Genomic DNA, 24911 nt, shown 5'->3' on the forward strand with positions numbered 1-24911 from the left:
GAGTTTATTGTGCAAAAGACACGAAACTTGGTATATAATATTTTCGATAAAACTACACATTTCGGAATTTCTCAACCCTGAAGTATGCTTAGAAGAGATTGAAAAAGTCAACCCTTAAAATATATTTTGTTATAACTAATTTTTGAATGAAAATTTTCCTTTCGAAAAAACATGGCCAAAAAGCATAATTTATTTACGTAGATTTTGATTTCCCCTGTTTTTTTTAAAGCCATGTTGTTTGGTCGAGAAAATTTTAATCACCTATACATGAACGAACAAAGCCTACCCCTCAAAAGTCTCTCGAATATTTTGACGAAAGAGCTGAGTAAACTAATTGATCGATAATTGTTGACATCATCTACAGCCCTTTTTTTGAGAAGTGGTTTGCTGAGAGATTTTTTTTTTGTTAAAGCAGGGGGAATCCATTTACAATTTAACCTTACCCAAAGGAATAAGTGTGAGGGTCCTGGCTCATCAAGAGCGAGAATACTCACTAAACCTAACCTGCTGCTTCTTAGGTTTCGGGCATAAAGCTTATAAACCATTTATCTCTTGGTCGGATAAATTTCTACTTGCACACTATTGTGCTGGGTTATTCGGGAGTCCTTTTTATTCGGATTGTTTCTTCAATTTGATGTGTTTTCTTGAGTTTCCTATATATTTAGGTCATCGTTTCGCAATTGATCCCTGGGTCTTTTGCGGTATATTCTCATTCTTCTTGCATCTTCGGCAGGGTCGTAATCAATTAATCTTCTCAATTCTTCGTTGGGATGTTCTATCAATTTTTCGAATATTCTTTCGGCTTTTTTCTTCATGAAGTCAGTAATTCTGTCCCATTTTAAATTGCTGAGAGCTATTTTGAGGGCAGATCGAAACATCCCTTCAATAAATAAACCTACTACAAGGGTTACTATTTATGTATTGAGAATAAAAAATTATATAAGAGATTTTGATATTTTTACTGATTTTCAAAATAATCGGCTTCACGCTCTATACACTTTTGCATGCGATTGAACCATCATTCCAAATATTTTTTCCAGTAGAAAGATGGTAGTTCTAAAACAAGCATTTCGAAGGCCTCAATAGCATCTTCGGGCGATGAAAATCGTTGTCCACGAAGTTTATTTTCTATTTCTGGGGAGAGGAAGAAGTCATTTGGTGTCAAGTCGAGGCTGTAAGGCAGATGACCCATTCATTTGATTTTTTGTGTGTTCATATAGGTACTCATTCGTTGAATTTGATGTGTGTGAGCTCGCATTGTCATGATGCAAGATGATTCGTCGTTTTGGGTTTGTTTCTCTCAATTTACCGTAAACATCAGGCAAACAAATGGTTTCATACCACTCTGAATTAACGTTCTTTTGATTTTCAAGAGGCACAATTGGCACAGAAGCAGTTTTCGTGAAGAAAGTCAACACCATTAACGTTTCAAGAACGAACAACTTTTGTTGGCTTTGCTTCACATTGAAACACCCAAACTGCCGACTGGCCTTTTCTTTCTGGCTTGTATGCATAAATCCACGACTCGTCACCTGTGACGATGTTGTATTCTGCTTCAGATGCAGCACAGGTGTATTTCGAAATCATTTTACGGCTCCAATCACACTCAGCATCATTCAGCAAATGTGGAATCCAACTTGCACAGAGCAATCGAACACACAAATTTTCATGCAAAATCTTAGGTATGCTAGTTATACTAATGCTTAAACATCTCTCGATTTCCTGATATGTCACATGACGATGACGATCTTCTCCAATTAGTTTTCGCACAGCTTCAATATTTTCCGGCATAACGACTGATTTGGACGACCTTCTTCAACTTCGTCTGTAAGCGAACTACGTCCACGTTTGAATTCAGCGATATAAAGTGGCTTTGAATGGTGCTTCATTACCAAAAGTTGAATTTTGTAGATAGATACATTTTTGTTGAGTTAGACCACGTCGAAAGTGATAATTTTCATAGCTCGAAAGTTTTCACGAGTCAGTTTTTCAATTTACTGTAAATAACAAAATTATGCTCGTACGTCGTACTTTTGATGTCAAATTTTACAAAGTCAATATCAGATTTCACCTGGCAATATCACTAACTGTTGCCAATTCCTCGTATGTCTCGCATCTGCACCTACTAGCTTACTAGTAGGTGCAGATGCGAGACATTCTAGCTTACTAGTATTCAAATAAATGTTGCACATTCAGCAACGGTAGCATTCGAGAATGAATCAAGCAATGTTTCATGTACTACCTCCAACTTGAAAAGAATGATCCAAATCAAGTTTAACGAGTGACAATTGGTCAGATCGTTGCAAATTCGAAAAAAAAAATAATAACAATCCATTATTCCCAATGACGTGCAGATTAGTCCGAGTGTTTTTGATCGGGCGTTCGTGACACATCTCCATAAACGGGAAAATATCGTAATTCCAATGGATTTTCCACGGGGGTACTCAGGTAGCGAAATGGCTTTTCCGCATGATGTTCAGGAAAAGCACCCCGTTCCGAAGTCACGAGTCACGCCGATTTCCTGCTACTTCCTCCCGGCATTTTCTTAATTCACGCGACGGAAAATTCGGCCTACAAAAGGCGGAAAATGCAGCACGCACACTAATCCCTTTTTACGAGGGATGAGGGGGTCACGGTGCGAATAAAAAAGGTTGGGGACATATAAGGGAAAATCAGTCAGAGTTCACCTAGAGATATATCTAAGTATTATTTGGAAGTTAGATTATTAATTATAGGAAATTGTACTTTCAAATGTGTCCTGAATTGGACCTAGAGAGATACAGCCCTTCCAAGGGGGAAAAGCTTTTCTGCTTATAATTCCTACAAGTGAATTAAATGAATAGAAATGTTTCTCTATTTCAGTATAGTGATGAGTTCATTACAATACTAAAAATAGTAATATAAGGAATTCATTGCAGCATTGTTTTCAGTAATATTTTTCGTTTTGTTACTTCCGATCCTATCAAATTTCAACACACGTCAATAATTGTCAAAATAATATAAACTGGATAAAGTCAAATTATTTGCAACATTATTCGCAATTTCTCTTGATTTTGGTGATGTTAAATCGATTTCGTCCGACATAATTTATGAATTCATTGCGTAATTATAAATTATTTTAAAATTTGCAATGTACGATTCGAATTCAAATTACGTTATCTGTCAATGTTCAGTCACACTAACTGTCAAGATGCAATACAAAAATTACTAGGATGTATAGTCTGAATTTTTCATTCACTTCGACAATATTTACCAAAACTTGACTGAAATAGAGGATTTCAAATACCTACACAACTTTTTTTCCACTTTTCCATAACTCTTTTCCACTTTTCAGAGGAATGCCTGTAATATGAATAAATATTATTTTACCTGAACACGAACGGAATAATATGTGAATGATTCAAAGTGGGATTCAATCATTTCTCCGCAATAATTTGAAACGAAAAATTGTGCATGATTTTGTTTCCAATGAATGCAAAAAATCACTAATTTTTTCACGAAAATCTTGATATTATAATTTCGCAGATCTCAAGTTGATAATTTTTGAATAATCTTCCGTTCGAATTGCTCCAAAAACTGATTTTTTCCTTTAAATGAGCGCTTGTTCTCCGAACGGAATACTTCAACACAACACTTCATCACAAAATTTGTATTATATTTTTCAATTGTTGAGACGAAAAAGATTTTCAAATGCATCAATAAATTCATATTTATATTCAATTCAGAAACCTTTAAGTTTCTTTGAGAACTGAAAGATGTAGAAGTTTACAAGACAAAATACGGTGAACCGTTAAAAGTCTCGACAAATTTCCCAATAATTCAGATCTCAGATAAAATCTTTTCTGTTCGGGGGACGAAATGTGATGTATCAAGTGCAGCTCAAAAGCTACAAACGCCGAGGCGGTGCTTTCCTAGATTTTCCTTAAGTTTATGTTGATTTAGAAAAATTAGTGACTACCCATATGAATTCAATTAATATTAAACGCTTCCTAACAAGAATCATCGACAATCTGAAAGAAAACTTTCTTCGCTATTAGAAAATAGTACATATATTATTCAACGAGCGGTAATGTAGGTCATAATTCACGCAGATGAAGTTTGCAGCACGAGCCGCAGGCGAGTGCTGTAATTCATCAAGTGAGTTATGACCATTACCGCAAGTTGAATACTATACTTTATCTACGACTATATAAATAAATACTAAGAAATACAAATACAGACAAATATAGACAGAAGGAACGGAAAGTAATCATTTGTGCTCGATCCCGAGTACAAGAGATGGAACAATCGAACTAGCTTCGGCTAGCCCGAATCCAGTACAGAGTACAGAGATAGAACTTTATTGAAAAACCTTAATAGTTGCCTATAACAATGCATTAAAACAAACCAAAAAACATTCCCTGCCAACGATGATCTTACTGCTACACCAATCTTGAAAATTTTTGTAAACACCTATATATTTTTTTGGGGCAAGTAATTCTGTATGGTAATATTAGCTGTTTGTCTTTTAGAAGTGTGAATATAATATTTCCTCACTATCTGAAAAAATCGTTTTCAGCTAAACATTCTCAATAATTAGATATCAACTTAATTTGAAAACGTCAAAATTATTAAAGTGACATTCCCTCGGACATTCCTTCCCTCAATAACAATAATGGAATATTCCCTTTCGGCCAATCGAATAGAAGCCGAGAAGTATAGAATCACAGATCCATCTTTTTCGATTTATTATAGTGAGTTATAGTAGTGAGTTATTATAACTCACGCTGTTTGTTGATAGATACTAACAATTGCTCAAAAGCAGTTGAATAATGAATATATAATACAATAGGAGTAGATAAACTTTCATTTATCCATCTCATGAATAAGCTAATTTTTTTAGGGTTCCAACAAACCCCCATTATGATTATTAATTTTTCCAAAAGAGCCAATAAAAAAATACCGTTTAAACTCCCAACTTCAATAACCATTGGAATTTCTGAATGAGATCCAAAATTTCACCCCTATATACATATAACGTGTACAGTGCAGGATTATCTACTACAAAATACTACGTATCTAAGCCACGTATACGCGTCGCTTGTTACCAGAGACGTTAGGGCAATTTCTGTTCGCCTCAGAGTGCAGACATCTCTGGGGAGGTTAATGCAGTCGATACAGGGTTAGATTTGGTCCCAACAACGGTAATGTATTTTCGATGGGGCGTTCTCAAGGCGCATGTATGTGAGGGGTGTTGTACAAACCAGAAGGGGTTGATTCTTGGATAAAAATGACATAAGGCTTTTCAGGAATTTCCAGAAAAAATATATACATATATTGAAATAAAGATTTCATCAATTGTTCTGATTCAGTATTCGACTCAGATCTTCTTTTTGTTTAAGGTCCGGAATTTACATTCCCTTCGCCTCTAATTTCATTTCTCCTATTTTCTGCTGTTGTCTGATCGGGAGGCTTTCCTCCCTACTTCAGTCACTTTTTTCTTCTATTTAGTTCTTTGAAAGAGGTATTTCCTCTTATCGGTCTTTCTTACTTGAATTTGTATTATCTTTCTTAATTCCTTATTTTCGTGCTCTTTCAGCGTCTCTATTGTCTTCTTTCTTTGTTTATTGACTATTTCTTCAATAGTTTCAATTTTCAGTTCTTCTCTGATTTGTTGGTTGGTTATATACCATGGGGCGCCAACCGCTGTTCTTATTACTGAATTTAGTGTACTCTGCAACTGATTATTATTATTGTCCTTCGTATTGTACCAGGTAACTACTGCATACGTATTAGCACTACGCTGCTTGGTATTAGCACTATTTTCATTATCTTCAGCTTGTTTTCTGAAGAAAGTTTACTTCTAAGGTTGAGCAATGGGTACAATCTGCCGTGCAATGGCCTTGTCTTTTTTCTGTTTTCTTCTATCTGTTTGTTAAAATTCATTCTTTCATCCAGTATTACTCCCAGATATTTTGCCTCCTTTTTCCATTCTATCGTCTGGTTTTCTATTTTGACGTTTCCTGCTTTCTCTTTCTTTACTGTTGTTCCTCCGAAGTAGATTGCAACTGTTTTCGATGTGTTCACTTTGAATCTCCATTTCTCCACCTCTTTCAAAGAACTAAATAGAAGAAAAAAGTGACATGAAGTAGGGAGGAGAGCCTTCCGATCAGACAACAGCAGAAAATAGGAGAAATGAAATTAGAGGCGAAGGGAATGTAAATTCCGGACCTTAAACAAAAAGAAGATCTGAGATAATTAGCGTCAGAATTATTCATACTGAGTGAAACCCAATAATTTAAGATCACGCTCGACTCAAATTTCAAAAATTTAAGATATTCGAGCTAAAAAATAGCTAGCTGTTCCCTCGCAAGAAGTGGCCAAAAACCAAACCATAACAGATTTTATAATTTCACACCAATACCTACCCCAAAACTTTACACCTGACAAATTTAATTTCTTCTAGGAAAATTGCTGAAGTTTGTTATTCAATCAATAATTTTTCAAAATTGGCAAAAGATTGAATGCTGTAAAAAAGGCTGATCGATAAATAATTAATGATGTTTCTGACACAAGTCCGGTTTCTTTGGAAGAATGGTTGCACCGTTTTTACAGGCTCCTGTTTAGTGAATGATTTACACAATATTTCCTGGTCTTTCACCTCAAAACCGTTTCAAAACTACATTTCCTCAGGTGCTAAGGAAGTTCCCTTTTGACTTCTTCCCACCCAAACAAGATGCATTGAATATTCCGTCATAATAAATTGAGATTTCCGTTTCGGAAGATACGGCTGGACATCGAAAGTTTTTTATTCCGTCTCATTTCAATAAAGGCAAAATCGAAGCGAAAATAATCACTCAAAGCATCCCAGGTAGGTAAAAGATTCACATCCGTTCCCATGTTACCTGCAGCCGCAGCAAAAACCTGATAGAATACGCATCTCAGTCATAGCTCACGCTCGTGTAAGTAATTCAGGAGTTCGACTGAAATAAATAACTGGGGGGGACCCGGAACCACCCCACAGCGTTGCCAAATTGTAATTGCTGATGATGGATGTAGTATGAAATGATTTAATTTTTTTGATATGCGCCAATGTTATGGTGTTTTATAAATATGAAATTACCAGGTTTTGAAAGAAAAAGTACTGTGGTATCATATTATTCCACTTTATTCTTGAATAACTCGAGTAAGTGAATAAGTATTTATTAGACTAGTGCAGAATACATTGATATTCTTTCACGAGTTCAAAATTCTGAAACGAGCGGGTTTTTTAATGAACGAGTGTTAGAATGAGCCTTCTGAACCCGTATTATACATTATTTTCTCTAATTCACTGAATATTTATTGAAATTAACACAAATTCAGTATGAAATGTTGATTCACTATGGGACATAAGAAGTGCGTTTTTTGTGGAGAAACTCGCGAATTGAGTGAAATATCGTATCACTGATATGTTTTCATTTCCGCGCGCTTCATGTCAATTTTGATAGTTCACGTTAGGGACAAAATTTGCTTACTGAAAATGACATATGCTCCCTCTATCTATGTTCATTACTCTGAGGATAATACATAGATAAATCCATGACAGGATAGTTCCGAGTACCAACATATAATAATGAAATATAACCATGAAATCTGTGTGATATTCCTGCACGATGAAATGAGGATCATCCTGGAAGATATATTTCCATCGGTTTGGTGGTCTTCCTAAAGAACATCTGCAGCATGAGTATAACTTTTATGATTCTCCATTCTTCAAAAGAAAAATATTTATTTTGCTTCCAGCAAAATAACAGTCAATTAGTTTATTGTCATTTAAAGACCCGCTGCACCGTTCACCTAAACATTGATTGGAAATTTAAATTTTGATTAATTTCTGATTTCTCTTGCACCATCTTTTAACGACGTTTTTTTAATCATCGTTCACACTAAACAGAAAAATTTAACTTCCCAATTAATGTCAAACAGTGGTCTGAGCAACTCGAAACGTATTTAAAAATATGTATTTATTTAAGTTTGAAGACATCAGAGGAAATTCAAAATAAAATTATGGATTCAGATGATAGATTATCAGTTGATGATGACCTAGACCTCATTGTATCACGAAGGTGACCATTCTTCATAGGTTACAATTGATCGAACATGAATATTGGTTTACGATAATAATTTGTATGTAGATCATTAGGATCCTAATATTAAATTATCCTGCAATAATGCCTCACACTATTCCTGTTAAGAAATTTTAGCTATTTTTTTTTCATTTTCCAAAACATTTTTATGGCTTGAGCAAATGTTGAATATAAACAATTTTCCGTCTGGAGAAAAACTCCTATTATTACGATCGTTTTCCATCTTTTATATTATGGTTTACTCTTTACTTGTCAATATCAGATAATGATCAATGGTAAATGGCTTTGAGAGGCACCACAAAAGCACAAAACATCACACTAGAAAACTAAAATTCTCGATTTCTCTATAATTACCGTCGAAATTTTGAAATGTTGCCAAAGACATCTCTCGTTTAGCTAAACGCCTGTCATTTATAAACAGAGATATCAGAATAAACGATAAATATCTTCTTCTTGATTAATTGATCAATGTTCGTTTTTTGAAAGCTGTGAATGGTCATAAGATCAGGATTTACATAAAGTATTTCAGGACCATTAGGGGTAGAAAATTATTCGCTTTACTTTTAACACAAAATACTCTGCAATGTATCTATTCTTCAATTTGGGCAATTCGGCATAACATTTCCGTAATAAGCTGTAATGCATCATTTTATTTCAGCATATAAGGGTCAGAAGGAAATATTCCTTTTAATATTTGACTACCTACTGAGAAGACATTTGAAGCTGTGGTGGATAAAGTTTTCCACATGCAATTAAAATATAATAGTATATTTAAAAACGAGTTGCAGAATGGGCTTCTATTCCAACACAAATGCGAAATTCGTGTTGGACTTGCCTTCGAATGAGGGTAGGAATTGCCTTCTGTAACGAGTATTAGACGATATTTTCTCTATTTCAGTCAAGTTTTGTGGAATATTGTCGAAATTCAATAAAAATTTCAGATTATACATCCTAGTGACTTTTGTATTGCAGCTTGGCAGTTGATGTGACTGTTACGAAAAATGACAGAATACGGTGTGTGAATTTGAATCGTAAGTTCCGAATTTTGAAATAATTTATAATTATGCATTAATTTCGTGAATTAGGTCTGACGAAATCGATTCAACACCACCAGGATTGTGAGAAATTGAGAATTATGTTGGAGATCATTTCACATTATCCAAATTATATCATATTGACAACTGATATGTGTTGAAATTTTAAGGGATCGGAAGTCAGTGTAGACAACCACAAAACGAACAATAGGTATATATAAAATCAATGCTGTTATGCGTTCTTTTCAGCACTGTTATTAGTACTGCCATGATCTCAGTACGATATTGAAAAAGAGACAAAATAAAATATTATAATTTAATTCAACATCACATACATAATATGCATAGGCTAGGTTTCAATTTATTGGTTGAGTAAGAAGATGAAAATTGTTTAATAAAACAAAAATTCAGAAGCGTAGGTATGTGAGTCGTTATGTAAATTTGTTTATTGGATTCATTATCTGTTTGTTTGAGCTTGTAGTTTTTGATAAGTTTCTTATACTTTCGATTGATATAATAAAATTGTCAATGTTCGAATAACTACTCAACAACAACTACTTCATAAGTTCTAGTATCTTTATGTATTACAGTCACGGAATACGACGTTGACACTCGACATGATCATGAACCTTGTATCTCTACCTCTTTTCCACCCCTTCTTCACATCCGTATATCTCCTGTAAAACCGGAGAAACGGCAACCCCGTCAGCGACGGCGCCGCGTCGGGTGGTTGTGAATCTCGTCGCCTGCCGGAGCAAGAACGTATCGCAGTGATCGCACACTACCACGCGCGTCTTACCAGACAGGCGGGATCGAACGTATCGTACACACGAGGCGCTGAAGTGTCGAGGTCCGACCAGTCCAGTTTGAACGTTCGACTAGCGTGTTACGTCGGAGTTTGCCGGAACTAACTTTACGCGTATCGGCAATAGTTCTTGACGTTCAAGATGCACGGTTCGTTGAAATAGTGGATACGTTTATTTCGATGCAGTTTGATATTTATGTTCGATTTTGTGATTTGTTTCTGTAATTTTAGTTTTACGAACCCATTTACCCCTATGGATATCAACGTGAAGGTGGATTTTGGCGCAACTAAACTTAATAACGTAAGTCATCCGATTTGTTTTTATTTGCGCCCGTTACGTTTATCTGTGGATCAGCGAAAATTTTTGCATCGGTGGAAGTTTTGGAATGCAGAAACTAGATCCGCCCACTTTTCCTTGGGTTATTGGCGATAGTAAACCTATTTTTAAACGGTCATTACAGGATCTTGTATACTTTTTAACCTAATGATAGTTTCGCAACGGCAACTTGTTCGGAGGCTATTATAGCTGGTGAACATAAAAACTACGTTTAAATCGCCGTGTTTACTTAGTGAAACTTGAAGGCCATAGAGAATATAAAAGACAATAGATGCATGACATCAGAGGATAATTATTTCTAACATAAAGAAAAGTAATTATTATGTAAATACTTCAATTATTTCGATGTTTTCGTCCTCTACATCTTGTGATTCACTTGAGGAAGAATATAAATTCATTCAAAGGACTTTGCTTCTCAAGAATATTATTGACAGCTGAACTGTGATCTACGTTTGCTTATATATAGGTAAATTTTTACATTTTGTGATTCGTTCATTTTTCTCTACCGAAGTTTGTCACTTTAAATTGATCTTTATTCTTATAAATATAATAAATAGTTTCGGTACTCACCACAATTCATTTAGTGTTCGTTAATTCACCGAAAAATTAAACTTTGGTGAAGTAGATAAATGCAATTCCCAAAAAACAAGAACACATAACTTGCGAAAAATTGATTAGCTACCTACAAACATCAATGCAAGCTGTCGGCATCTGTAGATCATAAACAATTACTATTGGTGTAAAAAATGAAAATAAATATTTACCATCGAAATCCCTTGATGAGGTATCATAATATCGAGCATAATATGGATATAACAACCCTTCGAAATCCTATCACCAATTGACAATATCGTACCTACCTGAAAATGCATTTCCTATTGCTGAATACTATTCCAATTGGAATTGGTTGGTCATCCTGAATCGTTGCATTCATGATTTCGAAGTTGTAATAACTTCCTCTGGCTATGATTCGCCAAAACTGTGGAATTTGAACATGTCCTGTTTGTTCAGCCAGACTTACCTAATGACATGTTATAAATTTTTTGTTCAAATTTGAGAAAATTTTCTTTCAACCAGATTGCAAGATTTATTGCTTGAGATACCTATAATTATCGACCTAGGTATAATCCAATAAGAATTTTTTTGGCGGTTTACGTATTTTCGAAGTGTTCTATCATTGTTCCAATGTGTTAAAAAGTCAAACTAAACGCAAATATAATATCCTAGCTTTGTCAATAAGTGGGACATTCAGTCTAAATGGTAAAACCAACACCACCACAAAGTTGAAGTTCTTGTTTACCTCGAGACAAAGGCGTTCAATTTGATTAATATCCAAACAACGAAGAGGAAGAGAATGTGTGAATAAATTCATCAGAAAATGGGTGCGAGCAATAATGAAAAATTAAGTGAATTACTCTGAAAATGAAATATTTCCATTAAACATACTACATATCTTTGATTCTAGACAATATGAGATTCGATCAACAGCTTTGTATTTGTCAATAATGATAAGAAAGCAAAAGAAAAAGGATCATTACAAATGAGAAGTATATGATACTTGGAAATTTCATTAGGTGATTTAGGGAAGTGTTTTTTTTTCGAGAATAATTATTTATAGTCATTGCAAAGAAATAAAGATCAGCTGTGCCACATCTATAAGCAACAAATTTTTGTGTTTCACGACAATCATTGCCATAGGTTAAATTGATTTTTGAGACAGTGAAATGAAAACTCAATAGAAAAACCAAGAACTTAACGAAAACAGCTTAATTTATTCGTAAAATATTTCGAAACCTCCTATTTGTCGCATAATTATAACTGGAGGGTAGCTGCTCGGGTAGCTGCGTCTCTTCAGGCCGTTGATTCAACCACAACATTCCCTGGATTCACACAAAGCAATTTTGTAAGCAAAAAGACGATGAAAAACAGGATCCTTGCTGGTTGGAGAATTGTATTCGCACGCACATGATGAGATGTGCAATAATTCTCTCTCTGAAAAAGTTACGTTTAATGAAGTGTTTCTTATCGGCGTTGGTATCTTGTCCGACACTAATATATCCTCGCGCTACAGAATTTTTTTCACCAGTTCTCGTTCCATCTCGACAACTATATAACCAAGGACAAAAATATTAACAGGTCTGGTATAGGTGAATCCTGTCCAACTAGTCTAGATATTTTATTACATACTATCAATGTGGAGTACGATAATTTATTTGTTCTGGTTTTTGTCTTCCTCTGATAAACACTCGAGTTTTTGTTTAAATCACTGAAACTTTAATGACTAGTCCAAGGTAGAATCTTGGTGAGTTATAATTGGAGTATTTGTGACTCATTGAAGAGTGATAATTATTGAGACTCCTATCAAAGTATTTCTTTAATAGATAGAACATGATAAAATTTTAAACAAGTGTCATTATGTATTTTTGAGTACGTTAGATATGAATATTCTTCGACACTACTACAATAATCATCAAAATGTCTGTGACTAATCTATCCTAATCAGATTATCGGAAACAACAGGATATGAGGAAGATTATCCTCTTTTTAGTCTTCTCTGTAAAGACGCCAAAAACTAATGATAATTATAACCATTTCCAAACAACTCTTAAATACCGTAGTCCAAAACCATCAAAGAAGAATCATAATCGAATTACCTAATAAACCAGGATATCCACATCCTTTCTTCTATCATAGAGTTCATCTCAATAACTGTTCCCAACTTCTTAATCGCACAAAACATCATCAAACGACCACATCAACAACAAGAAGACGGAGTCAAATCGGCAATGAAAAAAATTGGGCCAAAGTTTCATGTACCCAAGAATCCGTTTTAAAAACGCTCAACAGTTTGGTTGTTCCACAAATCGCTCGGTCTCATGCTGACCGACCTTCTGGTTTATAATCCCGGGTTACATAACACCAAATTTGACAGGGTGCCAGCAATAGCTGCACCCTAATTGTTTTGGGCGTTTGGGATTATATCGCCTTTGCCAAAAGCCAGATATAGGAAGAGTTTCGCTGTTCTTTTGCCGTGGTTTTGCGATTACGTACATTCTGCCAATTGAATTCAGATAAAAAATGTCCGGATTGTTGTGGTAAGAAATCATCGTTGGAGTTTCAGCTGTTGGCAAAAGCGCAAATTTTATACATTGTATCTGAGATTGTATCCTATAACATTACATAATACAGGGTGTTACTGAATAGGAGGTAAGAACGAAAATGTCAGATTCCTCGGATCATTTTGAGTAAAAAAGTCCTATAAATATGAGCTCGCAAACGCTTTGTTTTCAAGATACAGGGTATTGAAGTTTGATTTTTTTACCACAAGTTATTTAACATGATTTATAAACAGATATTATAATTTGATTTTTTTATCATGTTGCATGCTAATTTTGAATGCAAATCTACAGGGTGATAATTTTTCTGAAGTGCCCCGTTTCTTTCCTTCAGAACTTTTTTTTTGTATGTTAGTTTTGGTACTTATTTACCCAATCTATAGCGAAGATTAAGGAAGATTCGATGAACACTACGAAAAAGTAGGACTACAAGAAACACGCTGTATCTCGAAAATAAATTACTTTATATAATAATTATTATTTTAGGACTTTTTTTCTAGAAATTATCCAAGGAATTTATCACTTTCTTTTGTACCTCTAATTCGGGAACAATCTGCTATATCGAAACCTCAGAGTAATAAACATAGATAGAGGGAGCAAATGTCATTTTCAGTAAGCAAGTTTTGTCCCCAACATGAACTATTAAATTTGGCATGAAGCGCGCGGAAATGAAAACATATTAGTGATATGATATTTCTCTCAATTCGCGAGTTTCTCCACAAAGAACGCACATCTTATGTCTCAAAGAGAATCAACGTTTCATATTAACTCAAAATATATTGAAATAAATACTTGAATATATCAGAAATTCAGAGAACTAACTTCAAGCGCGCCAAACGACGTGAAACAACCGATGACACTAGGAGAGCAAAAAATGCCAAATCTTGGATTTCAGCAGGTAGATATAGAAAATAATGAATATTCTGCTTATTATAAATTCCACAATTAGGAAACATATCAGATTCCAAATATTCGAATTGGCGTATTCAATCGGGAATCACTCGAATAATATTTCATTCAATATAATATACATTCATAACGATATAGTAAAATTATGGATTTGAAAATATATCACAATCCGAGAACGTAATCTAAACATGTTGGGGACATGTAAAAATTGCGTATACTCCCTCTATCTATGGTTACTACTCTATGATCGAAACTTATAGGGTTATTTTTTGAATATTATAATAAGTGTATCCGGTGTTTTGAAATCAACTCCTAATATTCTCTCGAAAAAAAAAATAAATCACATTTCATTTTTTGTATCAAAAATAGAGCAAGAAAGTACAATAAAAACACGTATATTATCACAGAGATTTTCAACGTCAACATAGAACCTTGTTGGGAAGGTATATAACAAATTGTGAGCCGAGATCTTATCGCTTTTCACATTCGAAAGCTCGAGTTATTGAACCCAGGTCGACCGCCACCGAAAAAAAAAACGCCAAAAACTACAATAAATCCCTATATTGCGAATGCCAAGACAGGATTTACGATGTTGCTTATACGTAACAAATCAGACCCGATTCGACTGCTACAAAATATTTCCCATATTAGTTTTTGCCGTCATTCTTCACACACGCGAAAGTTGAACAAGGTTTCGCCCTATACCTCGGTTTCTGGATATATATACGATGAAGAGGAGACGGCGAAGAGGAAATCTACCCCCGTTTATAGAAAGTTCCAGAGATGAAAAGGAAATATCGGAGAAAATACATCTCGTGAGCCCTTATTTCGATCGAATGAATTCGGAATACAGAGTGGTTTCTTGTTATTCGCGAGCGAGGCCCTCTTGTTGATATCCCCGGACTTCAATTGACTGGTAACTCCGGTTAAGAGGAGATTCCTGAATATTTATTGTGGGGCGTTTGCTATCCATTCTTTCGGTTTCAGCGCCATTCAATTACGAATGCTAATCTGCTCTGAGATATCGGATATCCACTCTAATTCGTGTTTTTGGATTTAGTGCACATTCATTCATTAGTTCCGGATGATAAAACTTTAGAAATGGGAAATATACAGGGTGGGCCTCTGTCGATGGTACCCTGGACTTTTACGGAGAACGGAAGGTATGATTCTCGGTATGATTTTATTGAAAATCTTGCCGCTTATATCAAAAAGTACTTACTTGACTTGATTTCAAGTCAAGCTCTTGTCAAGTAGTAGTTTTTCAATATCAAGTCAAGTATTTATTTATTAAGTTGTTGAATCTTATCAAGCTACTTGAGTTTTAGCAGTTTTATTGTCTAGTGTCACATCAATAAAAAAAATGATGAAATGAGAAGGAACCTTGCAAAAAACTCTTCTATTTATTGAACCAATTGTATTGATTAATTATGTATTAACTTCATTGTCCCTATCTCTAGCGGTTCCGAGATATTTAAGAAAAGAGTGAACTGTTCATAAAAATGAGAAAAAAATGTAATTTGGTTGTTCACCCCACGGACAGGCTTAGCCTTTGTGGCAAACCAAATTCTTGAAAATTCACGTTTTCGTTGAAAATTTGTGCAGTAATGAGAAACGACGAGAGACTGAGAAACTCGCTGAGAAAGTAACTCAAAAATAAAAACTGAAATAGTATACAGCTAAAAACAGGAAAACCAATGTAAAAATGAATTACAAAGCAATCTTGAAATAATTATGGATTCACATAATGGAACTCTTGTTAGTTTAATTAGTACATAAATTTATACTGATTGTAAGGAAGTTTTGTATGTGGGTCAAATAAACATTTTAATTATTGTTAATTTAATTATTAATATTTTTGATAATTCATTGTTAAAAGTCACTTCAAACCACTTTTAGTTATCCAAGTTCTCAAAAACTTCACTTTTACGTTGAAAATTTGTGCAGTAAAACTGTCTGCGCGAAAATTTGAAGTACCTGTCTCAGTTTAGTTTTGAGTGGTGTTTCCGAATATTAAAACAGATTTTCAAAATTCCGATGTAGAGGGTGTTGTTTCGAGGATTCAAACGATTTATAATTTTTTGTTAACCCGGACCTGGATTTTCAAGGCGATTATTGCATGATGCGTTTGGGCTCTCAATTAGGAACATATTTGCCAAATATGAAGAAAATATACCGGTTGGTTCGTTTGATATGGCCTCAGAAAGAAACGGGCAAAATTCATAAAACACCCTGTATCTCGGCTACGAAGACAGTAAGACCCAATGAATGGGGTATCTTCAGAACCGCCTTGGTGCCACCTATCCACCTGTGAAGTATTTCCGTTTCCCAATGAAACACCCTGTATAATCAACTGTAATATTTTTTTCGAAGAATATTCAAACATTAAGAATGAAAAAGATAATGCGAAGTTTCGTTTGAATCTCGGTTTGAATGTTGTCGGGAAGATTATAACGAAACGTAATAGAAAGTCTCTTCGCACTGAAATAGTTGAAGCGCATTTCTCAACATGTTTTACATAAATTGTAGCTGGATAACGAGGACGAAAACTATCAAAAACCCAACAAACAAGTAATTATTCGAATAAGCTCATAGTATTATACGATAACATGAAAAATGCTAGAAACTGTTGTGTCGTAAAAAAACGTTACAACGATGTTATCGTCGGAATTCGTGACAAAAATTAAGATCTGAAACCTGATAATGAATTTGAGCCGGTATATTCGTATACGTAGGGACTGGCATTTATAATATATGCGAGGCGGCCGCAAAAAGAATATATAATGACCCTCAGAACTAGAATTGCAGCCATAATTCATTATTTTATGTGGGTAAAATGATTCACTTGATCGCCAGCCCCAAGCAGACTAGTGCTGTAAATCAAACTCCGAATGGAACCCGGTATAAAGATCAAATATGATTTGAATAATACTCCATAGGACCGTATCAGTTCCTCAGTTTAGTATTCTCTAGCAACTACAGCTATCAACATTATCAGAGCGCATATACATTGTATTTTCTTACAAAATTCAATCTTTTATAAAAATATATATGCTTACAGGGTGTTCCCTAATGATATATTAATAAAAGGGAGGCGATTCTTGGAACCATTTAAAAAAAAAAAAACTTTATATGAACGTATGTCGTAAAAGTGCTAAGTTTTTAGATAAATGTTGGTAAATTTTTTTTTTTTAATGTAAAATATAGTTATCCCTCGAGTTATCCAAACATCGAATTTCAGTTTCTTTCTGTATTTTCTGGAAGTAACAGAAAGCTCCACACAGTTATTAATTGCGGTTTCTTCTCATTTAAAGTTCTTTCTCGATAATTCTTAAAGTATTCCGAGGAGTATTCATTTTAAGTATTGGGTTTCTTCAGTAACCCACACTATTTCTGTACGTAGAATCTACTGAAATAATAAAAATTTAGGTTCTAATTTGAAAATCTTGAGTTTTAATGAATATTATTTGTCCAATCTCCTCCGTTCTTCTAATAAACACGCTGTACATTTTTGGTTCAAACCGTAAACATGTTTATAATACTACGTATTTGCTGAATTGAAAAAGAAAAAAAAATTCCGGAAGAAGCTTTTCTGAAGAAAAATTTAATCGCCACCTTTTTTTTTTCATAAGAATCCCATTAACTCACAAACCGTTTTTACGCAAGGCATGGCATATGCAATAAAATAGTGGGTGTGCAATTTGAAATAGTGAAGTAGTAGTCTGTTTCCGGTGTAACCGGAAGTTGTAGAAATCTAAAAATATTTTGAGGACAAAGATCATTGTCTCAAATCCCACTATGCAAATTTTCTGCTCAAAATTATGATTAGTTTTCCCGAGAGTTTTCCATAAACATCTAATAGGCCATCCCGGTGAATGACCCTGTATTTTAATCGCTTGCAGAAGAGATGGTCGTGGTACTTTCCTATCCAAACTTCACATGTTTAGTGTCATTCTGTAAAATAGCACTGTTTCTGAATGAGTACAGATGGTACTTGCTAAAGCTTCCATTTCACAATTTTGGCTTCTGATTAGGTACCGAATCCAAAGAGAAATTATTTGAAAATCTTTTTTTTGGGCGAATCATATGAATATGCATACAAAAGTAAACGATAATTCATGTTTGAGATAGTAAATCATTAAAATACCTCACACAATATACAGAAAGAACAGCATACATTTCTCAGGTTACCTGATATACAGGGTGTTTCCTAAACATGCGGCAAAAATTCAGGGGGTTGTTCCTTGGACTATTTTAAGCATGTTTTGTCCTTGGATGATTTTTGAAAAACCTCTTTGTTTCGAAGATACAGGGCGAACAACATTTTTCATATTTTTAAAATTAATAATAGTTTAAATAAAAATGCGTACCGCACTGTGTTTACTAAGTAGGTACAATTTATTTTTAAATTTGTTTAACAACATTCCAATTACTAAAAACGGGCAGGTTTTTTGACTAAAAATTGATAAGTGCAGATGGTAAAGGAATACAGATAAAACACGGTTTTCATTTGAATTCGTTCTGTGATGTATTATTATTATTATTTGTTTTTGAAAGGGTTCGGCAGTCAATGAGGAGAAGATTGGATGCTTGTATGCTGGCTAGAGGTGGTCATTTTCAACAGTTTTTGTAGGTTGAGTTGAATTTTCATGTAATTTTTCATAATAAAATGTTATTATCTGAAATTTTGTTTCCCCTATATCTTCGAAACAAATAGGTTTTTCAAAAATCATCAAAGGACAAAATATTCTTAGAATAGTCCAAGGAACAACCCCCTGAATTTTTGCCGCATGTCTAGGAAACACCCTGTATACCAAACTTCTGAATACCACTGATAGAAACGTAAAAAGCTCGGTAAAAAGTATAACCAGGAATTTTCAAAATCACATGTCCTGAAGGTTCATACATAAACAACGATTGCCTACGCAAATAAATATGCACTCGCCTTTAATATAGGATTTTATTACAGATACATACCTAACAAAACATACGATCAACTTCCAACTATGGATTCGTTGAATTTATACCACTAAATCTTATTCATAGTGGTCGTAGATATCAACTACTTGACTCTTGTCATTTTCTCCTATTGTGACATGAATTCATTTTCTTCCAAGAAGATACCTAATCCTCTTACCTCATTATAATCCACTGGAAACGATGTTGATGTTTACACCTACAAGGAAGATAGGATTTCAGTTAGATTTTCTTGATCGGTTGATTTATTACAGACGGAAACGTGTACGTTTTCTATACTGGACAAATCGGAAAATAGGTAATAATCTTGGTTAAGAGCAAGGTCTCGCAATGCGGAGAGAAATCTTGTAGATCAGGTATGTGAAATCGAATTTAGAGTTCAATGTCAGAATCGCGAGATTGACGTCTCGATACCTTAATTAAGCTTAATAGACGTCATCGAGTCTGACCGGCTTCACAATATCGATGTGTTTTAACATTTTTTATTTATTCTCATACGTCATTATATAGGTAATTATAGAAAATAGTGTAGAATAATAGAATAATTAATCGAACATGTGTACATTAATATTGAATATTATCGAAGCGTAAATAATGGTGCATCATTCAATATACGATGTAATTGGTAATTACGATTCATCTCTATGATGATATGAAGAATTATTCATATTGTGAATTCCAAAAACGCTGTAAATTCTATACAACAGTTTATTATTTTCACATCAATCCAATTCTTCTATTCAATATTTCATAATTGCGGAAACAGTAATCATGTTCTATAAAATTCATTATACTATAACATGTCCACTCCATACCTTTCAGGTATGGTTTATTATTCGAAAACATAATAAATATAAACACAGCAGAAAAAAATTCCAGCATCTTTGAAAGATTTTCTGTAATAAGTATATATTTTTTAGTTTTCTCACTTTTCAACTTTTATATTAGGTACAGATTTTTGTATTTTTGGTTCTTATTTTCATAAAAAATTCAACATATTCGATAATATTTTCAAGGAGAAAAACCTTGATATCCCTGAATTTTTCCAATTTGACTATTTAAAATATGTAAAATTCAAAACCAAATACGATTAATTATAGGAAGGAATTGACATGAATTATGGTGACAAGAATATGAACATGTATTCAAGTATTTCGTAATAATTGAGATTTATTGTGATTGAATTCTGAAATCTGTTTATGTAGCTTCACTCCACAATTCCTCCAGCCATTCATCTTTACTTGAAAATTAATAGGTGGAACTCGAAACAAAGCCAATTAAATTAATTTTATGTTCCATTGTCATAATATTGCAGCTAATTAGAAAAGGATCAGGGACATCATCATCTTGTTCTTTATTTATATTCACTAGAACAGGAATGATAGAAAAAACAAAAAATATACTTAGTTCCAAATCGTTTTGAAAATCTTGGTGTCCTCGCAGTTGTTTGATATTTCATGTTTCTCCATATATGATGTCATTCACCATTATATTCAGTTTGTTAGTCACATATTTAATATGCCCACCCAAGCTCCTACCTGCAGATGTATAATACCTACAGGTTTGCTTTATTAAAATTTTTTATCTTGCATCTGATTTGAAAAAAGCTATCTTATTTCCATTAATTAAGTTCAACCAAAACATTTACATATTACACCTACACTTGAAAAATTCAAATCTCTAAAGACATTTTCTTTCCAAAATGAAAATGAATCTCTTCATCAAAGGTTCAAACGAGGGTTCAAACTTTGCAAAATCAAATTGAGGTCAAAATACCATTTGTGTATATAACAGGTGTCTTTTTAGTTGTATGAGAAATTTCGATGGTTGTTATCTATGGTTTGAAAGTTGAGAATATCCGAGAGAATATCAAACTGTGTGGAGTAAGGTTTGGCAATTCATCATGAATGGTTTAACACCAGAACAACTCCTCCAAATTGTGGAAATATACTTCGAAAAAATTGTATCTTATCTGATATTTATATATCTAATAAAAAATACGTACCCTAAGACTGAACCTTGTGGTTCACCTAACCAAACATTACGGAAAGCCGACTGAAATTATTAATTCAACTTTCTGATATTTAATCCACCATACCCAATACCATTTGCGTAAAATATGAAATTTTTTTGGAAAATGAATATGATTTTGCCGAAGGATAAAATATTGCTCGTTCCTCGCCATCCCAGCCAATCCTATATGAATTAATCACTCATTCCCCGTTCAATGGGGAAATTCACAAATTCGAACAGTCAAAATAATGAAGCGCCATGATGAATGCAGGCTCTAATGCGTTATTTAACACTCTATTTCGAACGCTTCACTCCGACACCTAGCGGTTGACGTGAAAACGCTCTAATCCGTTCACTGAATAAGGGAGCAGTTGGAAAACCAAAGCCTCCAAAAACCGCCAACGCGGAAAAGAAACAGTCACTAGTTATTTCGAATTACGGCTCACGTGACCTCGACTCCCTGTATAATCTGACCGTCCATCATTTTCGCATTAGAGAATTTGACTGCGAATTTCGTTGGAAATTGAATTCGTTCCCTTTTACAGGGACCAGAGGTGGATTTTCGCCATTATGCAATAAAAACTGGAAAGCGGTTACCTTCGGCCGGACTTGAAACCAGTGGCGGCTCGCGCTGAACGCCAAAACAGAACCCTCTAATTTTCATTTGCGTCATTTCTCCGAAAGCATGCTTTATTCTCGATCACGCTTAAAAGGATAAATATCCCTCATTGCTCCGCTGAAATTGTATTGTATGCAGAACTGTGTATCTGCTATACAGGGTGTTTCATTGGGAAACGGAAATACTTCACAGGTGCATAGGTGGCACCAAGGCGGTTCTGGAGATACCCCATTTATTGGGTCTTACTGTCTTCGTAGCCGAGATACAGGGTGTTTTATGAATTTTGCCCGTTTCTTTCTGAGGCCATATCAAACGAACCACCCGGTATATTTTCTTCATATTTGGCAAATATGTTCCTAATTGAGAGCCCAAACGTATCATGCAATAACCGCCTTGAAAATCCAAGTCCGGGTTAACAAAAAATTATGAATCGTTTGAATCCTCGAAACAACACCCTGTACATCGGAATTTTGAAAATGTGTTTTAATATTCGGAAACACCACTAAAAACTAAAACTTCAGTTTAGTTTTTAGTGGTGTTTCCGAATATTAAAACAGATTTTCAAAATTCCGATGTGCGAGGTGTTGTTCCGAGGATTCAAACGATTCATAATTTTTTGTTAACCAGGACCAGGATTTTCAAGGCGGTTATTGCATGATACGTTTCGGCTCTCAATTAGGAACATATTTGCCAAATATGAAGAAAATATACCGGGTGGTTCGTTTGATATAGCCTCAGAAAGAAACGGGCAAAATTCATTAAACACCCTGTATATCGGCTACGAAGACAGTAAGACCCAATAAATGGGGTATCTCCAGAACCGCCTTGGTGTCACCTATGCACCCGTGAAGTATTTCCGTTTCCCAATGAAACACCCTGTATATTGACTCTGGAGAAGCGACATAGGTAAAGACCGTGTAAGTCTTTATAAATGATCTTTGAAATATTTTTAACTTTTAACTCAATATAGCCTCTGGTATTGTCTATAGAAACAGAAAATACAGACGGAGAGTAGACCAAGTTTGAGGAATTCTTATTTCTGCTGGACAGTCGAGCATTTGCAGTAGATCTCTTTCGAATCGTCAAAATGATAGAAAACTCATTGACGTGTTTAGACGTTTTCAAAATCAATCTCTCGACCCATGATTAAACTCATGCACCGCCGCTGCTTATAACAGTTTAAATTTATTATACGGTTATTTATGGACTGCTCGGAAAACAATAAATGCTGGGAGAGTGTTCGCTACCAGAGATAATCTCATGTTCCTGGGAACGTTCAGGTATAATTCTCCTCTGAAAAAATAGCCCTGATTTATATGGACAAAAGATACGTCAACGCCGCTATTCAAAATGGACCTACACCATTCGGGTAATTACAAACGTATCAGGCCAATCCTCAATGACGTGAAATTTTCGTTAAACGGTTTAATTTAACCCCAATTTGAAACTCATGGATATTTTCATATTATCATACTACCGAATAGAATTAATTCTCAGAACAGAAAGTGAAGGATTTTATAAATTATGCGTTTTTTTTCTTGAAAATGACTGAGATATCACTTTGGTTTTTCAGAAACTCAGGAGTTCACTGCGAAAAACTACTTTTCCCTTCATAAACGAATCTATAAATTCATTCTTCTCATGGAAATTTTAATTCCAGTAGGTAACAATAATGTGTCCGGTATTCCTTAGACACAATTCTTACAAATCTATTCTGAAGTCTCTTTAAAATGAATTTTTTCCAATTTATCGTGATTCTCCTGAATCTCAAAGCAATCTTAAACCGAATATATCCTTCTAAGAATTAGGAGATCATCCTCATTTAAAAGTCATCGACAAAATCAAGGAGAATAGTGGCCCAAGTTGTGAACCCTGACGCACACCCGAAGTAAAAACGATCACAACATGTTTATATATGTTCTGATTGATTTTTGTATAGACTTTCATGATTATTATTCTTATTCTTCAATTCTTAGGTCTTCAAACACAACGTCAGTAAATTCGAAGTGGTTTAATCTCGGGTTTAATTTAATTAATTTGATGAAAATATGAAAAGCTTGAAATTGAGTTTGAGATGAGAAAGTATAAAAATGGTTGAAAATCTTTGGAAAATGAAATCTGAACACTGAAATTTATTATAAAAATTTTTCTTCAACTAACATTTTTATAAATTTATTTCCGTAAAGTCACTGTACATACACCCAATGAAGTTATCATACAGAGTTAATTCTCGAACCGCATCCAATTTTCTTATCCCGAATGCCATTCCAGAAGGCGTAAAAATTTTACGGCGTCACCTTAATTCGCGACATGAACCTGAAAATATTTGAAATTCTAATATGCGTCCGTAAAATTTACGTAACAACCATGTACCCCGCAGATCGTAAAAATACCGTGCGGCCATTGTAGCATGGTATTATGAAGAATCGTTTCCAGATGGGGAGCAAAGAAACCCTTTCCAGCCATCCAGAAATAAAGAAGAGGCCTGAGGCCTTTCGTATTCAGACGTTGTATAAATATTTTTACGGTCGTACTGCAGAACGTACGGGAGATGTGCTGAATAAACTGTATCTGGAGCAGTTGGTGCCCATCTCTAGGCGGACCTGGAGGATCGAGTTATTTGCCGACATATTTCATCACTCTACGCGAGGATAACGGACCTCTGGAGATAAAACTGTTCCTTGGAGCTTCCCTTATACTCCGTTCGTATTAGGTATGCCCCATTATTTCTGCACTGTCCGCTAAAACACTTTTGCGGATTAGCTATTCGAGTTGGGATCTGGTATTCATGCTGCAGAAAGAATTGCGACTAAGTATATGACGTTAAACGTTAGATTTGAAGTTCATTTGGTATACAGAATAAAGCGATTTTGAGCTAGATCCATGGTTAACCTCATATTCAAATAATCTCTCGAAAGTTCAGGCCGAATTTCTGTCGTCTCCAATGGCGCATGAATGACGTGCGCTGAAAAGCTCCTGATGTCAATCTAGGA

At 34.5% G+C, this 24911-nt stretch overlaps 1 protein-coding gene across 1 annotated transcript in view; it reads left to right on the top strand.

Moving 5' to 3' along the window:
• The first annotated feature begins 9912 nt into the window (after positions 1 to 9912).
• Positions 9913 to 24911, top strand: part of LOC123677768 (insulin-like growth factor-binding protein complex acid labile subunit) — a 145262-nt gene continuing 130263 nt past the window's right edge. Inside the window, exon 1 of the mRNA XM_045614465.1 lies at positions 9913 to 10248. Coding sequence (XP_045470421.1) covers positions 10144 to 10248 — 105 coding nt within the window. The 5' untranslated portion in view covers positions 9913 to 10143. The remainder of the gene's footprint in view (positions 10249 to 24911) is intronic.

Source organism: Harmonia axyridis, chromosome 4, assembly GCF_914767665.1.
Source record: "Harmonia axyridis chromosome 4, icHarAxyr1.1, whole genome shotgun sequence".
NCBI lineage: Eukaryota > Metazoa > Arthropoda > Insecta > Coleoptera > Coccinellidae > Harmonia > Harmonia axyridis.